The sequence below is a fragment of the Schistocerca serialis genome, chromosome 12 (genome assembly GCF_023864345.2).
Source record: "Schistocerca serialis cubense isolate TAMUIC-IGC-003099 chromosome 12, iqSchSeri2.2, whole genome shotgun sequence".
Lineage (NCBI taxonomy): Eukaryota > Metazoa > Arthropoda > Insecta > Orthoptera > Acrididae > Schistocerca > Schistocerca serialis.
This window is the reverse complement of record NC_064649.1, coordinates 218,696-238,579: the sequence shown is the minus strand read 5'-3', so window position 1 is coordinate 238,579 and position 19,884 is coordinate 218,696. Positions and strand designations below refer to the sequence as shown.

General features: G+C 43.6%; 1 protein-coding gene across 1 annotated transcript in view; it reads right to left on the bottom strand.

The window, feature by feature from the left end:
• LOC126428335 (neuronal acetylcholine receptor subunit alpha-4-like) overlaps nucleotides 1–19,884 on the bottom strand; it is a 588,239-nt gene that overhangs the window by 427,799 nt on the left and 140,556 nt on the right. The window contains exon 6 of the mRNA XM_050090270.1: nucleotides 5,606–5,677. Coding sequence (XP_049946227.1) covers nucleotides 5,606–5,677 — 72 coding nt within the window. The remainder of the gene's footprint in view (nucleotides 1–5,605; nucleotides 5,678–19,884) is intronic.

Here is a 19,884-nt window from a genome sequence, read left to right as displayed (position 1 = left end):
TAAATTATAGGTCAGAATGTATATTTCACACATAAAAAAGTGAATTCGCTCATTTATAAAACCTCCGGGCTACAAACTGACGTGAACTTATCGAATTAGTTAACGCGGAGGAAGGTATCAGTGATCGTAAGGCTGCGACAGCATCTATGACGACGGGTCCTACAAGGAATGTTAAGAAAAGTAGGAAGACATATTTGCTCAGCAATGGTGACAGGCTACAAATTTCAGAATATCTCTGCAGTCAGCATCAAATATTCGGTGATGAGGACGGAGATGTGGAGAACAAATGGAAAAAATTCAAAGGCATCGTTCAATATCCCCTCGACAAGTATGTTCTAAGGTTTTAAGGGATGGGAAAGATCCACCGTGGTTTTAATAGCCGTGTTAGAAAAGCGCTACGTAATCGAAGAGCACTTTATCACAGATTCGAAAGAAGTAAAAACCTAGCTGACAAACAAAAGCTGAGCGAAGCGAAAATGAGCATAAGGAGAGCAATGAGAGGAGCGTTCAATGATTTTGAAAGTAAGACGTTGTCAACCGAGCTGAGCAAAAAGACTAAGAGATTTTGGTCGTATGTAAAATCAGTAAGTGGGTCAAAATCAACAATTCATTCTCTCAGCGACCACACCGGCACCGAAACGGAAGATAATAGAGAGAAGGCCGGAATATTGAATTCGGTCTTCCGAAGTTGTTTCACCGCGGAAGATCGTAACACTGTCCCTCCTTTCAACCGTCGTACGAACAACGAAATGGCTGATATTGGGATAACCGATCGCGGAACTGAAAAGTAGCTACAGTCGCTTAGTAGTGGAAAGACTTCACGACCAGATGAAATAACCTATAACATTCTATAAAGATTATCCGAAAGAACTTGCTCCCCTTCTAGCAGTAATATATAGTAGATCGCTTGAGGAACGAAAGCTGCCTAACGACTGGAAAAAGCGCAGGTCATTCCCGTTTTTAAGAAAGGCCGTAGGACAAAAAATGGTTCAAATGGCTCTGAGCACTACAGGACTTAACGTCTATGGCCATCAGTCCCCGGCCGTAGGACAGATCAACACAATATAGACCTATATCGTTGACGTCAACCTGTTGTAAAATTATGGAACATGTTTTATGCTCAAGAATTATGATGTTTTTGGAACATGACCATCTCCTCTACAAAAGTCAACACGGATTCCTCAAACAGAGATCCTGCGACACTCAGCTCTCTCTCTGTTCCTCCATGAGGTCCACAGCGCAGTGGACGGCGGCGGTCAGGCTGACGCCGCCGTCTTCCTCGACTCCAGGCAGGCGTTTGACACCGTCCCACATTGCCGTTCAATGAAAAAAAAATACGAGCTTACGGAGTATCGGAGCAGTCCTGCGATAGGATTCGAGACTTTCTTACAGATAGAACTCAACACGTCGCTCTTAATGGAACTAAATCGTCAGATGTAAAGGTAATAACAGGAGTAGCACAGGGAAGTGTGACAGGTGCGTTGCTGTCCACGATATACATCAATGATCGGATGCTCTTTGAGGCTATTCGCAGGTGATGCAGTTGACTATACCAAAGTAGCAACGCCAGAAAACAGTAAGAATCTGCAGAACGGCCTGCAGAGACCTGATGAATGGTGCAGACTCTGGCATTTGACCATACGAGGGTTGGGACTTTAATTGTGGTAACTATTTATTTACAGCTCGTACAAAATCGACACGTGTTTCATAGTTTTACTGACCTTCAAAGTAGTCACCAGCATTGTGCATAACACGTAGTCAGCGATGTGGAAGTCGTAGGATACTCTTAGCAGTGCCAGTTGTGTTGACAGTTCGAGCGGCGCGGTCTATTTCAAATGGTTCAAATGGCTCTGAGCACTATGGGACTCAGGGGACATCTGAGGTCATCAGTACCCTAGAACTTAGAACTACGTAAACGTAACTAACCTAAGGACATCACACACATCCATACCCGAGGCAGGATTCGAACCTGCGACGGTCGCAGCAACGCGGTTCCGGACTGAAGCGCCTAGAACCGCTCAGCCACAGCGGCCGGCTGTCGTTAGTCGTCAATTAACTGCATGTTTGAGGAGTGAATAAAAAAAACAATAAATGAATGACACAATTGTTTTTTATTGTTTTCGGAGACATTCCATGGTGTATCGTAATTTATAATCAGTTGCACGCGCCAGTTTTCGAAAGAGTGATCCGTTGTGCGTGATTTGCACGGAATTATTGCCAGCGAACGAAATACTGAGCATTGTTAACGACTTTTCTTATGTGAGTGAAGAAATGTCGCTGTGACAAACCTGCGTTCTCCCGATGCACGTGGCGTGTTATCCACTGGAATGTACCTAATCCTCCTGAAGAATAAACACAAGAATGAAATATAAGGATTAATATAATAACTGATACACGAGTGAAATATAAGAATACGAAAGTTTAAAAAGATTTTAACTAGTGAGAATACCAAACAGAAATATATAATAAATGTACGACACTGTGAAACCGAGCAGTAATTTAACTATTAAATAACGCCCATGTATCCCCTAACATGATAAGAAACATGCGTGTAGAAACGTTCTATGGATATAGATACATAAATGAAAAAGTAAATAAATAAAATGAAATAAAAATAATAATCGGAGTTCAAACATGGGGCGCATAAGTGAGAGGCTGTATTTCTAGCCACTGTGCCACCGTGTCGGATTATATTATCGCACGCTAAAGGCGTGTAAATTACATCGAAGACTTTTACCGTCGTTTTCTCAGACACGGTCGATAAGGCAAAACACTTGTTCCGTTATTTTGACTCCTCTTCCACTTAGCAAAGTTAGTGGGAAATCGGTCTATGGTATTTGCCGTGTTCTCCTCGTTAGTGTAAACTTTAAAAATTGTCCTGGAGGTAACTTTGAGAGCGATTAACACTTTGAATATTGTTTGTTGGCGGTTATAGAACTTCAGCTTGCGAGTACGATGAAGCAACTTTTAAATAGCTTTCGTGGATTTTCGGAAGGTTAAGCGAATGCGTGGCGCCGGTTAACTTACTTGGGTTCTCAGACTGACAAATATTACACTCTAAGACAAAAAGATGACGCACCACAAAGGAATCATCCGAATGCGACAGAGATCTGTTGATGTGATGTACACGAACGGACAAACAAATTATTACAATTTCAGAAAAATTGTACGATTTATTCGAGAGAAAGACCTAGATTCTGTCCTATTGGCGCGTTAAATCGTCAAAATCCCGAGCTGGTTAGAAGGTCCTGCCCATAATTCTCAACTGCGGAGAGATCCGGCGACGTTGCTGGCCAAGGTGGGGTTTGACAAGCAGTCGAAACTGTGGCAGCTCAGGATGTCAACAAAACGGGGCGTAGAATACGGTGGACGGACCACCGTGCTGTAAGGGTGGCGCGGATGGCAACCAGAGAAGTCCAGCTGTGAAGAGAACCGCCACCCCACAGCAGCGGGAACCCCAGCACTGTCTCGGCCTGGAACCACACTGGAACAGAACTGTCTCCAGTGGTGAGTCCCGCTTCGAATTGATCCCCAATGACCAGCATAGACGTGTTTGGAATAATGATCTGAATTATAGATCCGTGTCACTGACAACGACTTTCATTAACATTTTGAAACACATACTGTGTTCGAACGTTACGAAACACCTCCGAGAAAGGACCTGCTGAGACATAGCCAGCACGGATTGAAAACGTATCGTCCTTGTGAACCACGGCTGGCCCCCGGATCGTTAATCAAAATTTTCTGTTTAGAGGCACTGAGAGTGTTGTGTGTCTCACGCAAGAAGACACGGGACTGGTTTCTCCACTGGGAGAAGCCTGCTGCCCATACGTATCCCGTACTTCCCCACAGCTCTGTCTCGTGTTTTGGTTTCTGCGCCCGGGAAAGGGCACGGCAGGATACCGATCTGACGACGTAAAAGCGTTCGAGGAAGCGGCGAGAGGGGCGCTGTCAGCCATCTCTGTAAGGAATGGTTGCCAGCACCGCCGGGTCGACAAACGTCTTACGTATAACGGAGAGTGCTTCGAAAGAGATAAAGCTGTTTTGTGAACAAAATTGCCTTTTAAAAATTATTTCGGGCTCTGTTTTCCGTCTGCGTAGCGCTCGAACAGCCCAGAAACACAGGCTGCGGCGTGCGTGACGGGAGCTGAACAGGTCCAGTTTTGCAGAAAATCGGTTTTAGGGACTGGCGGCTATAAAAATCTGCCGCAATCTCAGGGTCACACGGGCGGATACGAATTTTACCTGTCTTTCTACCGCTCACTGTAACAGATGAAATTCACGTGCGCATCACCGCCCTCTATCACAGTGGTTTTGACTCGGCAACCACTGTCGTCGTTACACGGCGCGTAGATAGCGGAATTCGCATCTTTTCTTAAATTTGTGGAAACGTAACAGATTGGAGAAACGATTAGAGTTGTAAAATGTAGACTACGCCGTTTACAGTTCTAATTTGTACAGGAGTCAGGATATATATTTTGCTATGTGCATCATTGCACATGTGCGGTATAAATCTAGAATGCAATATTTTGCAAAATAAAATGGATTTTTAATTATTTTTTCTATGAATCGTGAGTTCACCTACGAAAAATCCTTAATAAAGAAGTAAACATGTACAATAAGGATTATGCACTGAATCTGTTAAGAATACTAACGAAACTTTAAAACGTAACACAGATCCAAGTTTAAGGTTGTCAGTTATTCAACATGCCTAACTACCACGATGATTCATTCAATTTTTTTGTATTTACCCTGTTTAGAGATAGATACACGTGCTACAGATTACTTATCAGTCCTATTTGCGCTGACTGAATGAAATGACAACTGAACGCAGATACGTTAGTCTCGGCCACCAATACAATTTCCATTAAGATCTCATCATTACCCGTTTGGGACATCCCCACCATTAGATCTGTGAAGAGGCGTGTACCGTCCCGTGATCCCTGCTATTACGTTCTCGCGGACCATGAGAGCCGACACGTTGGCATCAGTTAATAAAAACTAATTGTTGACCAGGAGTAGTGTACTTTCATTCAGTACTTCAGATGGCCGCTGATCTCCTGAGCGACTTCTCGTCAAAAGTGGAGAAATAGGAACTCGCAACAATGAAGGGTGTGGTGCAGATGTCTAAGAGTCGCCTGCCTCCCTCGCTTTACTTCGCGCTACAAAGGAAGGCGCGGACCCGACAAGTGGTCTGGCGCGAGAGTCAGCCACAGCAGTGGGGAGAAGGTCTGACAGGAGTCGTGGCCTCTCCGAGGACGACACGAAGCTGAACCGCAGTTCAGAGACAGCGGCACACTTTGAAACGCACAGTGGCTGGTTGCCCCCTCCTGGAGGACAGTATTCTGAACGTGTCGGATGCCACCACTGACGTGTTCAGAATTTACTTTCGGAACTTTGACGTAGTCGACCATTTTGTAAGTGAAGAAGCGTTAAATTTTGATTCGTTATAGTGCTCGTCATACCGGGACATTTGACGTGCCACGTAAGGGGGGCATGTGTAGAAAGTGATATTAAGAAACAGCACACCTCGCTACAGTCGGGACACATAACATCTTGCTACAAGCTGGAGACGTGTAGAGACTAAGGACACCCCGACACCGACCTTGCAGGGAGGCGCAGACTACGAGCAGCGCAGCGGCGGTGGCGGCGGCGGCGGCGGCGGCGGAGGCGGCGGGGGCGGCCGGCCGGGCGTCGCGCATCATGGCGGCGGCGGCGGCGGCGACGCGGGGGCGGCGGCCCGCATGTCGTCAGCGGCGGCGGGCGCGCCTCCACATGCGGCCGGCTGCAACACCACACACGCCCTCACGTCAAATGTTTTGCGACGCACACATAAGTAGTCAAGAGTTCGGCTATTTTACACGAAGACTCCACGCGCTTTGCGTTCTGAGCAAGAGGAAAGTAAAAAACGAGCGAGTCATAAAATGTTGGAACCGTTACACGACGAGTAACTCATTACCTGCACCATTTTGTAACCGAATTTGTGTCATCGTGGTATCTCGCTCCCTCCGCTATCGGTGTAACGCAGTCCCTCTACTGCCGCGTCACTGATGTCCTATAATTCCATTGCTGTGCTAGTTTCTCGCTCGCAATCGACCAGCTTGTTCGACTAGGTTGTGGCCTCACTTCACAGACAGTTAATCCACACGGTACGGATACGTTCCGTGCAAGCGACTTCCACCGATTCTTGCTGTGAACGTAGGGGGACGCGTTTAGTTACAAACGTTTGTTTCAAGTTTGATTTATTTTTAAAATCTGTCTGGTGTTTAATCCCTGCAACATGCTGACTTAAATGCGCCCTTTGTTCAGAACGTATCTAAAAACAAAAAGAAATGAGAAATACTTTGTGGAAGAATTTACGTACGAGATCCATTTAGCAAAATTAACCTACATTACGGGTTTAGAAACAATATTTTTGCATTCTCATGTGTCTGGTCGAAGTTAACTCGGGAGAAACAGTGGCATCATGTTCTCTGAGTGGGCGTAGGTTAACATTTTACTTACGCCTTTGTTGCACAAATTGCAGTGAATAACTCTTCCGTCTGCAGAGAAATCAGGAAATTCTCGTAAACCACTGACGAATCAGAGATGATATGGAGCTAGCTACTTTCGGCATGCTTCACTTTCCACAAACACACTGTCGCTGTGAAATACTTCACTACATCCAAGCAGCACGCTGACCTTCTGAACGAAGACAGGCCGTTCACACAGGGCAGGAAGGCGCCCGAGGCAGATCACAAGGCAAGGCTCCTACAGCACGTGCCCTGCCGGCCCATTTGACGGTTCACAGCGAGCGGCAAAGCTCTGCGCAGCAGCGCGGGCTGGATAGAACAGCCTGGCGTTCGTCATCTAACAAACCAGTAGTTACTGTCTTCTATGTAGCCATAAGTGTAGTTTTAGTCACACAAATTTTATTTTACTGCATTCCTAAAAATTAGATACAGTCAGGTTCTAACATGAAATTATACCCGGGCCGCTAAAACATGTCACTTCAAGGTCACTCCCCAAGCGCCGTAGAGTCGGTAGGATAACTAACAAACAAGTGAGGAGCGGGAGCCGAAGCGTCCACTGAACCAATAACAGCACCGAACAAAAGACGGTTCCGCCGTCGACGCTACCACGCTGCCCGCTTCCGTGTGTCAGTGCGCGAACGCCTGCTGTTGTGTTGTGTTACCGCCTCGACTACAGTTTTTGTTTGTTAAACAGTGTGTCCAAAACGATGTCGTTCATCAAGCGACAATCCGTTGCGCCGTGGAGTGCCATTAAATAGTCAGGCTTTGGAACTTCTACGGAGAACGCGTGAGTTTTACGAGCGAGAAAAAGAAACAATTTGTTTCTGTTCATGGGCATGCGTCGATTCCTGCCGATAAAGTTTTAGAGCGTACCTCGAAAATTCTAGGAATCGGTGAAAGGACAGTTATAAGGAAAGGGGTGCTACTTCAAGACTTACAAGACAGTGGAGTAAACAGTGTGGAAGAAAGCCCCTGGGGAAGAAACTGTGTTTTTCAGTATTCTGGGCAAGAAAACGAAGCAGCCTCATCCTATTACAGATATTGATTCTTTCCAATCCGATGCAATTCGTCGGCACATATACGGATACTATAAAAGGAAAGAATATTCCACAATAGCGAAGTTGCTAATTTCTTTATAAGAAAGTGAACTTTTCTCAGGGAGGAAAACGTCACTTAAGATGATATTAAAAAGTATGGGCTACCGTTTAAAAAAGTTAGATGGACGAAAACTGTTACTAGAAAAAGCTCATGTCGTTGCAGCTCGTACCATTTTCTTACACAAAATTGTAGGAAAGGACATACACCCAGTCACATCGTTAGACGAAACCTGGGTCAACGCTGGAGAATCAGTTGAGAAATGCTGGACAGATGATACTCCGAATAGCAGCGGTCATCAGCCGACAGGAAGAGGTTCACGATTAATTGTGGCCCATGCAGGATCTTCAAACGGCTTTGTGCCTGAAGGACTTCTAGTTTTTCGATCGAAAAAAACTGGTGACTATCATGAGGATAAAGATCACTCAAGGTTTCTACAGTGGTTTAAAAACTTGTAGCTCCAGTTTAGTGTTCCGACAGTTTTTGTGATGGACAATGCACCGTACCGTTCCGTGATTTTAGATAAAGTTCCCACCACTAGTGACCGTAAAGAAACTATGGTGCAGTGGTTGCAGGCGAGAGACATTGCTGCGGACCTGAGCATGACAAAACTGCTGTTATACTCACTCGTGAAACAAAATAAGCCTGTGACGCCTACATACGTTGTAGATGAAATTGCAAGCGAACAGGGTCACTCGGTAATTAGGCTACCGCCTTATCACTGTCATTTTAATCCAATTGAATTGGTTTGGAGTGAAGTCAAGGCGTACATTAGAAGTAACAACAAGACTTTTACTGTAACAGAAGTGGGAAAGAAAACGAACAGTTAATGATTTCTCTTAATGATGATGATAATGAAGAAGAAGAAAACAACGGTTTTGGCGCCGATTCCGATGACAGTGAAGGAGAACTGGAAGGAATTGCGCCATTGGCATCGTAAATTGGTGAGTGTGGGAAATGTATACAGAATTAATTCTTTTTTCTTTGCAATCGGGTAGGCTATGTATGTTTTGCTTTATTTCTTTCTATGAGTGTGGATAGCGTGTTATTTGGTATGCTTAGATTTGCATTATTATATGACGGTTTACATGCAGCTGTTACTGCAACAATTTGGACGACTTTTCATAGTTATTGTCATTAACTTCAGGTGTTTTTATTTCCCGGTTTAATATACTATTTAACGCTTGGTCTCCGTCGTCATTCTCTCCATTGTTAGAAAAACGTACTTTGTTGCACTTACGTATAAACGTTGATTGTAGGTTACATTTACAAAACGCACTTCGGAGTTGTGGGCGTGTGCGGCGGCAGCTATTGCAACCTCGCAATAGCAGTGTAGCCAACCACACGCGAGTTGTCAAGTGACATTTTTCACCGGCCCGGGTATCGGTATTTTTAGGATTTTTAAGAATGAGGTGCAATCAAGTTCTAACATGAAATTTGGCACTTTAGGTGCTATAAAATTACAATTTTTGATAAAATATTTGCGTAATTCTTAGCTGGGAAGACCGCGAGAGAACGTTAACCATAAAATTTTTTATTTAATTGCATTTTTAAAATTTAGGTATAATCAGGTACTAACCTGAAATTAGGTATTTTTATGTGCTATAAAACTAGCGATTTCGATCATAAATTGGCGCAATTCGTGCATGTACAACTTCTATTGTCTTTATTTAATGATGAACAAAATACGTTTTTACCTAAAATCCGAGGTCTACTTATTACAATGCCACTGACAGCCATCAAAGTCTTTCTTAATCATGCTTTAGCTACGTAACTTTTATTTGTAACATCGTGTACAGTCACAGTCTCTGTAAGTGCTGCTCGAGCTCTGATTGTACCGCGAAAATGGATGACACTGCTTCCCGATTTGTAGTGAAACACGAGCGCGTAACACCGTTAATGGCTAGAAACAAACTGTTCTTAATCTTTTTCACAAGATTACGGAGAAAAGTCAGCTTTTACCTTCTTTTCAGAAACACTGTGTAATAAATATAGAGATGCATATTGATTTATAATCGATTGGACTGATGGGCAGCGATTCGAAACCCATTCTGGGCTACAATTTTCTTGTTTGGTTTGAATACCTAAATCATTTAAATGTGAAACTTATCAAATATACATGAATTAACTCACACTTCACCATTATCTTTCAAGAAAAATGCACGTCTTCTAGTTTCTAATCACATGTCACACGCAAAATTCTGGTTTTCTTTGCAAATACACGTTCTTAATCATCGATATTTTATAAAAGATTGTTAAAGGTTTTGAAGTTAAGAAAACATTACACAATTAAATTCTTGGATAAAAATGAAAAATCAAATACTCTTTGTTTGAATATGCCCATTCTTTTATAGGACAGATGTGATCTCACGCGAGGCAGAGTGATAAGCGGCGTTGAAACATAGAAAACAATAGTTTTCACGGCGTCCAGCACACTCTACAAATGCTGCATTTTTACATTTTTCACAGTACCACTGTTCTCTGAATGCAACAGAACTGATCTGGAGCCAAGTTAAGGGATTTGCCGCGAGAAACAGCAAGATATTTAAGCTGCAAAACGTACTGGAACTAATGCACGAAGCTTCGTGGCACGTCGCTGACGAACGATGGCGAAATACGAACACCACGTCATAAAAGAGAAGGACACGTGGACTTTAGATTCTGTTGCTGATCGCCTAGTTATGGACGTAGCAGTACTGAAATGTACGAAACGACTGACTGTGATACCTTCAGTGGCTTCAATATTTAACTTCAAGGTGAAATTCCAGCAGTGCGCTTTTACGCCGCACATAGCTCATGCAGAAAAATTTCTCTTGTTAAAGTGAGGAATTTATATCAGTCTCTTTTTTAATTACAGTACTATCTTAGCTTAGATCGAGAGCATGCTATGTTTTCCATTAGGTCACCTAAGAAGCGTACCGCCTGAGTTTTATCATTTTTTCCTTCTGTCTCAAAACTGAATGACATCCAAGGCTATATTGTTCTCTGCTCATCTCTTGTTCACATGACTGCAGCTTGCTGGCCTGTGGTGTCCAAGTCAAATGCGCCGATAAGGCTGTCGTCCCGTACTATCGCTGAATCGATGCACGCGTAACGCCCGTCATAAAACGTATCCTCATTACCGTACTTGACTGTACTCGAGACAGCTTGGCTTCTGCTCCACGTGAAACGAAATCCAATGAAGTTCCTGCAAACGCAGAAGAACACATAGCGTAATGTTTACATGAGGTTTATTCTTATGATGAACGGAGCGCTGATGTGGAAATGTCCGACGTTCATGCAAACGTTGCCGAAATCTGGTTTCGCAGGATACAGCGGTTCAGGTTACGGTTGTGGAAAGGGGCCAAAAATCAGTTACTGTCAGTTGCACAAAACGCATAAACTTTATTTTCCTAAAAACACTTAATCACACATGCCCTTAAAAGGACTCAAAACAATACGGCTGAAAGCCCGAACACAGGTTATTAAAATTGCCTTATGGAATACACGCTGCTGAAGGCCTTACTTTTTTATTTCACGTAAAAGCTCGGCTAAAGGCCACATACTGAACATAGAACAACTCAAGGTTTAAAGGCTTTCCAACAGTGAAAAATTCCTCTTTCTTTTTTTAAACAAAATTAGTTTAAACAAGAATCTTCAAAGTTTTAATTTAAAAGGGCTGAAGGCCTTATCTTAAAAACATTTCACGTAAAAGCTCGGCTGAAGGCCACATACTGGACAATGAACAACTCAAGGCTTAAGGCCTGGATAACAAAGATTTCAAATGGAACCAAATCTCTTTTTTAAAATAGTTTTAAGCAAATCAGTCTTGAAAGCGTAGTTTAAGTCAGCTGAAGGCCTTATTTTAAAATTAAAACAAACTAATAGACGGCTGAAGGCCTCGCACAGTACTTCAGACTGAAAGAAAATCACAATCTAAACCCAACAGAACAGAGGTGCTCAGAAGTGTTTCAAGGGTCGGCCTGGGGAGGAAACTCTGAACATAAGTTTAGGTGAGACAGGCCGGCCGGAGTGTCCGAGCGGTTCTAGTCGCTTCAGTTTGGAACCGCGAGACCGCTACGGTCGCAGGTTCGAATCCTGCCTCGGGCATGGATGTGTGTGATGTCCTTAGTTGGGTTTAAGTAGTTCTAAGCTCTAGGGGACTGATGACCTCAGGAGTTGTTCCTGAACTCAGTTCGGCCTCACGCAGCTCCGTAGACGATTCAGTTTTGAAATAATCTGTTGCAGTGGAGGAAGACACATCTTGTGCACCGTCGGATCCTCTTTTACTTCTATACGATGCGAGCCGTACACACACTCTAGTAATTTTTTAAGACGTGTGGTTTGTAACCAGTCTTGTTTCTATCCTAAATACGTCGTAGTAATGAACACAAGTCTGCCTCCCTCCCCACTGCTGTTACATCCGACGTTCCTGCAATAAACGTAACAGCACCAATGACAACGACACCACAGCTTACAAGCAACGTCGCAGATCACATTCCGGTGCGACTGAACAAGCGTTTCCTACTTCAAAATAATCTAAAAGGGCCGCATATGACTTCCAGAAAGATTTCGAAGGCCTATCCTCGACCAACAAAAAGAAACTTCGCATTGCTCGCGGAGGAGCTACTGCGGCAGGACGGCGATAAAAGCCGGCAGGGTAGCCCGCCGAGTGGCTGCGAAACTCGAAACCGAGCAGTCTGAAGCAACGGCAACATCCGCGCTGCTGCCGCCTCACAACCCACGGATTCCGGCGACAATCCTAACCTTCCTCCGAGTGATCATTGGTGAATGGACGTTGAAACGGACAGATATGGGGGCCAACCGTAGTTTTATATTGAAATGTGTGTGTGAATTTGTATGTGTGGACAAAGCGGCATTTAGTGGTCCGCGTGTATCTCCTTCTCAGTGACCGATACTTTCACGTACAACACAACAACCATTAGTATTAACAGAATTCAGAGTGATGTTAAAATCAGAGAGCTCACAGACTTCCCATACAGCACTAATGTAGACGTCGCGCTTTTAAAACAAGTCTGCGTAGAACCGAACGTAGTGGGATTTGTAGCCGTATTCAAAGGGAACCGCACAGGAACTGCAATCCCACTACGAGATGGTCTCCGTCACTCGAACTTCATATTGCTGACAAACGTATGTGATATATCCTGTCGTATCAATGGTACTCAGATTGCCAACTTATACGCACCATCCGGCAGTAACCGCCGAAAGGAACGTCATTACTTTTATAAAAGTGATGTGCCTTTTCTAATTAATGAAGATGTCGCGAATGGTATCGAAGGCGGAGGTTTTCAACTACGTTATCTCAGAAAAGAGATAGAGAACTTAAATAAATGCACAGAACTCGACCACCTAGCCTCTGGGCATTCACACACATAGCCCGCAATTCCGCCAGCCGGATAGACCGCACTCTACCTCTGTCGATCGTAACGTAGTGAACAGTGATGTTGCTCCAGTCGGCTTTTCTGGCCACAGTGCCCCTCCAACACCCAGAAGTGTTTCGTGGGAGAGGGTACTGGAGAATGAACGTCAGCCTTTGCAAGACAAACAGCTGGATGCAGACATCCAACGGGCTCGGAAGCAAGTAAAGCGCTCCAAAACCCAATACAGATCGACTATTCAGTGGTGGCTGCATACAGCAAAACCAGAACTTAGATCAACAGTAAAAAGTTACCCTTACGAGAAGTCCTATTGGGTCAAACAAACAATAGATTTTATTTCTCGGCGAACTGTACCACGCCACCGACATCACAGCTGATGACGCTTACCGCCGTATAAAGAAGTACAAAGCAAAAATTGCGAACCTGTATCGCAAACAAATGGAAGGCACGATAAGGCGACCCCAACCAAAGGACATCGGACCGGAAGAAACAGCCTCACTGTACCACACTTTACGAACATCGCGGCGGCGGAAAGCGAAGCTAACTGAAGTGGTTATTTATGGGACGCGGATTGTATTTACAAGTGTATAACTACTGTAGAGGACTTTACGTCAGACCGCTCTCCGAAGTACTCAATGAAACAGTTTCCGTATTGTCACGTGACGACAATGACACGCCTGAGGCTCCATTCAGTGAAGATGATGTATAACAGGCCGTGTTCAGCGCCACGAAACGAAAATCTCCTGGACTCGACGTTCCCGGAGGGGAATTTTGTCAACACTACTGGGATATCTTGGCCCCAACATTAACTCAACTTGCTAATGAATTGTGGCAGCCTGAATTTGTCCCAGAGGAACTCAAAAAAGGCTTAATTTTGCGTTTACCCAAAACAAAGGAAACAGCAAAAGGATACATGAAATGCGACCTATCACCTTACTTAACCCAGAGCCCTGATTTCTCTTAATTTATCGTGATCATTTCTCTCTATGCAGGTGGGTGCCAACAGTGTTTTCGCAATCGGAGGCGAAAACTGGCGATTTAAACAGCGAATGCAAACGGTGCTACACAAAATACTAGGAAAACACCAATATTGTGCAGTGTAATATCAGCTGCTTGCGATCTACGGGATAACATCTGTACTCTGGCGGACAATAAAGAAGGCGGCGCGCTACTAATTTTAGAAAAATTAGTTTCGTCAAACTAATGCAGCACTTCATTTCCAGTGCCACATCACGTATCTTGATGTCCGACAAAACTGTATCTAGGGGATCCATCAGGCAAGGCTGCTCCTGTCATCGCGGTAGAATCCTTACTTGTGCACATAACCCAGTGATCACTTGCAATCGAAATCGGAACGGAGAAAGTGGCTTGCATTGCTTATAGTGTCGACATCTGCTTAGCAGTACGATCCCAAAGCAAAACTGACGGAAGTGGAGAACATCATCGACGATTTCAACACCATCACCGGTGCGAAACTAAACACACATGACGTTGCTCCATGTAGGGGGAGGCGTTGGCGATGCTACTACCCATCTACATCTACATCTATGTGATTACTCTGCTATTCACAATCAAGTGCCCGGCAGAGTGTTCAATGAACCACCTTCAAGCTGTCTCTCTATCGTTCCCCTCTCGAACTTACATTTTTCTGTGCGAGCCCTGATTTCTCTTATTTTATCGTGATAATCATTTCTCTCTATGTAGGTAGGTGCCAACAGTGTTTTCGCAATCGGAGGAGAAAACTGGTGACTGAAATTTCACTAGATGATCCCGTCGAATTGAAAAACGCCGCCTTTGTTTTAATGATTGCCACTCCACGTATCATGTCTGTGACGCTATCTCCCCTATTTCGCGATAATGCAGAACGAGCCGCCCTTCTTTGAACTTTTTCGGCGTCATCCATCAGTCCCATCTGATGCGGATCCCACACCGCCCAGCAATACTCCAGAACAAGGAGGACAAGCGTCGTGTAAGCCAGTCTCTTTAGTACACCTGTTGCACCTTCTAAGTGTTCTGCCAGTGAATCGCAGTCTTCGGTTTCCTCTACCCACAACATCGTGATCGTTCCAATTTAGGGTATTTGTAATTGTAATCCCTAAGTGTTTAGTTGAATTTACAGCCTTCATAATTGTGACTTGTCGCGTAATCGAAATTTAGCGAATTTCTTTTAGTACTCATGTGAATAACTTCACACTTTTCTTTATTCAGGGCCAATTGCCAGTTTTCGCACCATACGATATCTTATCTAAATCATGACGTTAATATAATCAGGCGCAATAGAGGGGGCTATAACACTTCCTTGGGGAACGCAGAATATTACTTCTGTTTTACTCGATGACTTTACGTCTATTACTACTAACTGTGACCTTTCTGACAGGAAATCACGAATCCAGTCGCAAAACTGAGGCGATATTCCATTAGTCTGGACCTTTGCTGCTCCGAGGGTATCTACTTCTCTGCTTCTCATCTTGGCAGTTGTTCTTGATTGGAATTCAGGAATATTTACTTCTCCTTCTTTGGTGAAGGAGTTTCGGAAAACCGTGTTTAATAAATCTGCTTTAGTGGCACGGTCATCAGTGACTTCACCGTTGTTATCGCGTAGTGAAAGTGTTGGTTGCGTCTTGCCACTGGTGTGATCTATGTATGACCAGAATCTCTTTGGGTTTTCTGCCAAATTCCGAGACAGTGTTTCGTTGTGGAAATTATTAAAAGCATCTCGCACTGAAGTACGCTCTGTATTTCCAACTTCTGCAAAACTTTGCCAATCTTGGGATTCTGCGTTCTTTTAAATTTGGCATGCTTATTTCGTTGGTTCTGCAACAACGATCTGACCCGTTTTGTGTACCATGGGGGATCAGTACCATCACTCATTAATTTATATGGTATATATCTCTCAATTGCCGTCTATACTATTTCTTTGAAATCATTCATTTTTTCTACGCTTACGTGATCAGATCGGTCGGAGTGGAGACTGTCTCTTAAAAAGTCGTTAAGAGCTTTTTTATCAACTTTTGTAAACAGATGTACTTTGCGTTTCATTTTGATGGTTGTAGGTGTTACGGTATTCAGCCTAGCAGCAACTGCCTTGTGGTCGCTAATCCCTGTATTCGGCTCAATACTATTTGGCCAGGATTATTTGTTGCTAAGAGGTCAAGTGTGATTTTCCAAACATTTACGCTTCGAGTGGGCTCATAAACTAATAGTTCAAAATAATTTTCTGCGAAAGCATTCAGTACAATTTCGGATGACGTTTTATGCCTGCCGCCGGCTTTAAACGTATAATTCTTCCAGCATATCGAGGGTAGATTGAAGTCACCACCGACTATAACTGTATGTGTGGGGTATCTGTTTGAATTGAGACATAAGTTTTCTTTCAACTGTTCAGCAGCTGTCTCAGCTATATCTTCTGAGTCGGGGGTTAGTATTAGTAAAACGATCCAGTTAGTACTTTAGTCCGATTGTCAAGTATAACCTCTACCAATACTATTTCGCAGGAACCATTTACTTCAGTTTCACTACAAGGTAAACCAATCCTGACAGCATTAAATACTACACCACCACCTGCATTTAATCTATCCTTTCAGAACACTGCCAGGTCATTTAAAAAAAATTCGGCTGAACTTGTTTCCAGCTTTAGCCAGCTTTCCATACCTATAACTATTTGAGCTTCAGTTCTTTCTATTAGGGCTTGGGGCTCTGGTGGCCGGCCGCGGTGGCCGTGCGGTTCTAGGCGCTCCAGTCCGGAGCCGCGCTGTTGCTACGGTCGCAGGTTCGAATCCTGCCTCGGGCATGGATGTGTGTGATGTCCTTAGGTTAGTTAGGTTTAAGTAGTTCTAAGTTCTAGGGGACTGATGACCAGAGCAGTTGAGTCCCATAGTGCTCAGAGCCATTTGGGGCTCTGGTTCTTTCCCAACACAGCTACGAAAGTTTACAACTACAGTACCGATCGTTTCTACAACTACCTTACTGCGTTTTACCTGCCACCATTTATACGGACGCTCTTTCCCCGTGGTTTCCTGGGCCCCCTAACCTAAACAACCATCCCTTCCACATATCCCCCGCTCCTGACCTATTAAGCGGAACCCAGAAACCCACCACCCGATGGCGCTAGTCAAGGAATCCGCAGCCCACACGGTCACAGAACCGCCTGACCCTCTGATTCAGACCTTCCACTCGGCTCTGCACCAAAGGACCACAGTCGGTTCCATCGACGATGCTGCAGATGGTGAGCTCCGCTTGGTGTGCAACTAAGCCATAGCACAAATCTCTCGGAGTCTACTGAGGTGCAGTACCAGACCTGAGCCACCACATACATTTATTCTGACGGGGAATAAATCTCCTGCAAAGTGTACACTCAGTCAGAATACCAACAGCGAGCAGAATGTACTATCTAGGCCAAATCCTACCAGTCTCAAATCACCTAGCAGACAGCTTACAGACGGCATTCTGCTGGTATGTCCTCAGAGGCCACATTTCCAAAATAAGCTTTCAAACGTTGACCTGGCCAACGTCACGAGTAGTGATTGGTCTTATCTGTGCCAGACATAAGTTTTGGACCTTATTAATCAACCGTATGCATAAAGTTATCAACAACGGCACACTGAGCTTCATTATGAACTTCATGGTAAATTGGAAGCCATAGAGTATAAAGCCACCCATTAACGAAGCTATGACACTAATAACGTTTCGCCATATTAGCTGTACTATTGCGAGTTTAGTTACATACGAGAAGCTGACAACGTCCATACACCTTAACCAACGAGAAAATCTGTATTCTTCTCACAACAGATGGTAGAGGGAACAGAGTCATTCAAAAATACCCGCAGGCAACGTGGAATATCGTCTGGCGGAATATCCACAGCTCTATATTGCCATCACGCGTCCGGTCTACGTGGTATCTAATGATCGACAAGAAAGTTCCAACCAATAAGAAACTCCACAATATCCACATGAGCCCCACATCCGCCTGTACGGTATGCGGTCACGTTGAAACCTTAATTCTGTGGTGCAGCCGGGCCGATCGTGGCTCACATGCGAAGCAGAGTGGCGATAGCTGACCGCGCGGTTCCGCACAACGTCCACGTCATGCAGTTAACCAAACAGGAAAAATACGATATCCACGCAGGAAGCAAAGTGCCGCCTTTTGGATTTTAATCTTCGTATATCCATAATTGGGACGTCAGCTAGCACAATATATGTTAAATATGACGAAATTCCTCCAGCTGTATTAAGATGTTGGTTTTATTGGCAATTAGTTTCGATGTTGTTACAACATCATCTTCGGGCCCATACTTGTTGACAGTAACCGTATCTGTCTAAACACTGGTAGTCGGTGGTGAGCCTATCTCACCACCTATATTTGTATGCAAGATATTTGTGTACTATAACTTTCAACAAGTATATTCCAAAATTTGAAAAGTCAGTGGTGAGCCTACCAGTGTTAGACACATACGGTTACTGTCAACAAGTATGGGCCCGAAGATGATGTTGTAACAACATCGAAACTAATTGCCAATAAAACCAACACCTTAATACAGCTGGAGGAATTTCGTCATTTTTTAACATATTTTGGATTTTAGGTCACGCCGCTGCTTTTATTATCAACCATCGTCATACAACACTAGAAGAATACTGTGTGTATGCGGAATACGAACATGAGGGCAAAGAGATTACGTTGACACGTTTGGAAACATGTTGAAAATTATGGTGCAGACGTGTATCAATTTATTTAAGTCACTATTTAGTACAAAACAACGTTTCACAAGAACATGGAAAACCTGCAAAACTTACAGAACAATCCTATGTCAATATGATTATTATTTCTTATTTTTTTCCTATATTTGGCAAGGAGGCAATTTTAGTATGCACAAGAAGACATTTTAATCCGAAAAATTACTAGTCATCTACTTGTAGACAGATATCACTTGTCATATAAACGTGGCACTATTGTTTTAGTTACGGAAAAGGGTAAGAAAAATACAAGACAGAAAAGAAAATTTCTGTTTCACAACTGTCCAGGAGAAGACTATTTTGTGAATAACATCAGGGTGTTGGTTGAAATTTAATAGCTCCTATATTTATATCCTATATTTGTGTGCAAGATATTTGTATACTATAACTTTCAACAAGAATATTTCAAGATTTGAAAACTAACCGGCCCATTGTGGTTTAGTGCACTGGTGTGAGGAATATTAAAGATTCGAAAAGGCTATTTCATAACATCCATGGTTGCCATCCGTATGCAAGAGATTAACTTATCCTATGATTCAATGATAGTAATGGAATACTTTACTACAAGGAAAGGAATTCTTCACTTAAAGTACTGTTTAACATAAAACTATTGAACAGAATGTAAAAATAATCATGATGAAGGTACTTAATTCTTATAAACTGTTAACTGTTTTGCATTTAGCGTATAATTATATGTTCACATACAAATAAAACTTTCTTATGAAGTATATTTATGGTGCAGTTTGTACATTTAACTATTGGACACAGTACAGAAGTATTTCCTTTGTGACTCTAGCACTTATTTCTTAAAAATGTTACTGGTGTGCTTATTCATGTGTGTGTGTTTGTATTAAAATGTTTATACGTAATGAAAGAAATGTAGAGACGTTCCCTCAGAGCTTTCAGCACTGCACGCGACACACACTGCTGGGGACGGCGGGAAGCCCACTACCCTCTGCCGCGCACTTTGCAGCTTTCGAAACGCATTTCTGAGTAAAATTTGCAATACTCGCGCGAAATACGTGTGATTCCTCAAATTACACACATTTGCCGTAAGACTGTCGAATTTTAAAGCAAACAAAAATGTTTGTTTATCTGAGAGCACCAGGACGGCCCCCGGCCGGCCAGCTTGCACTGCGCGTGTGGCGACGGATGTTGACAGGTGCAGA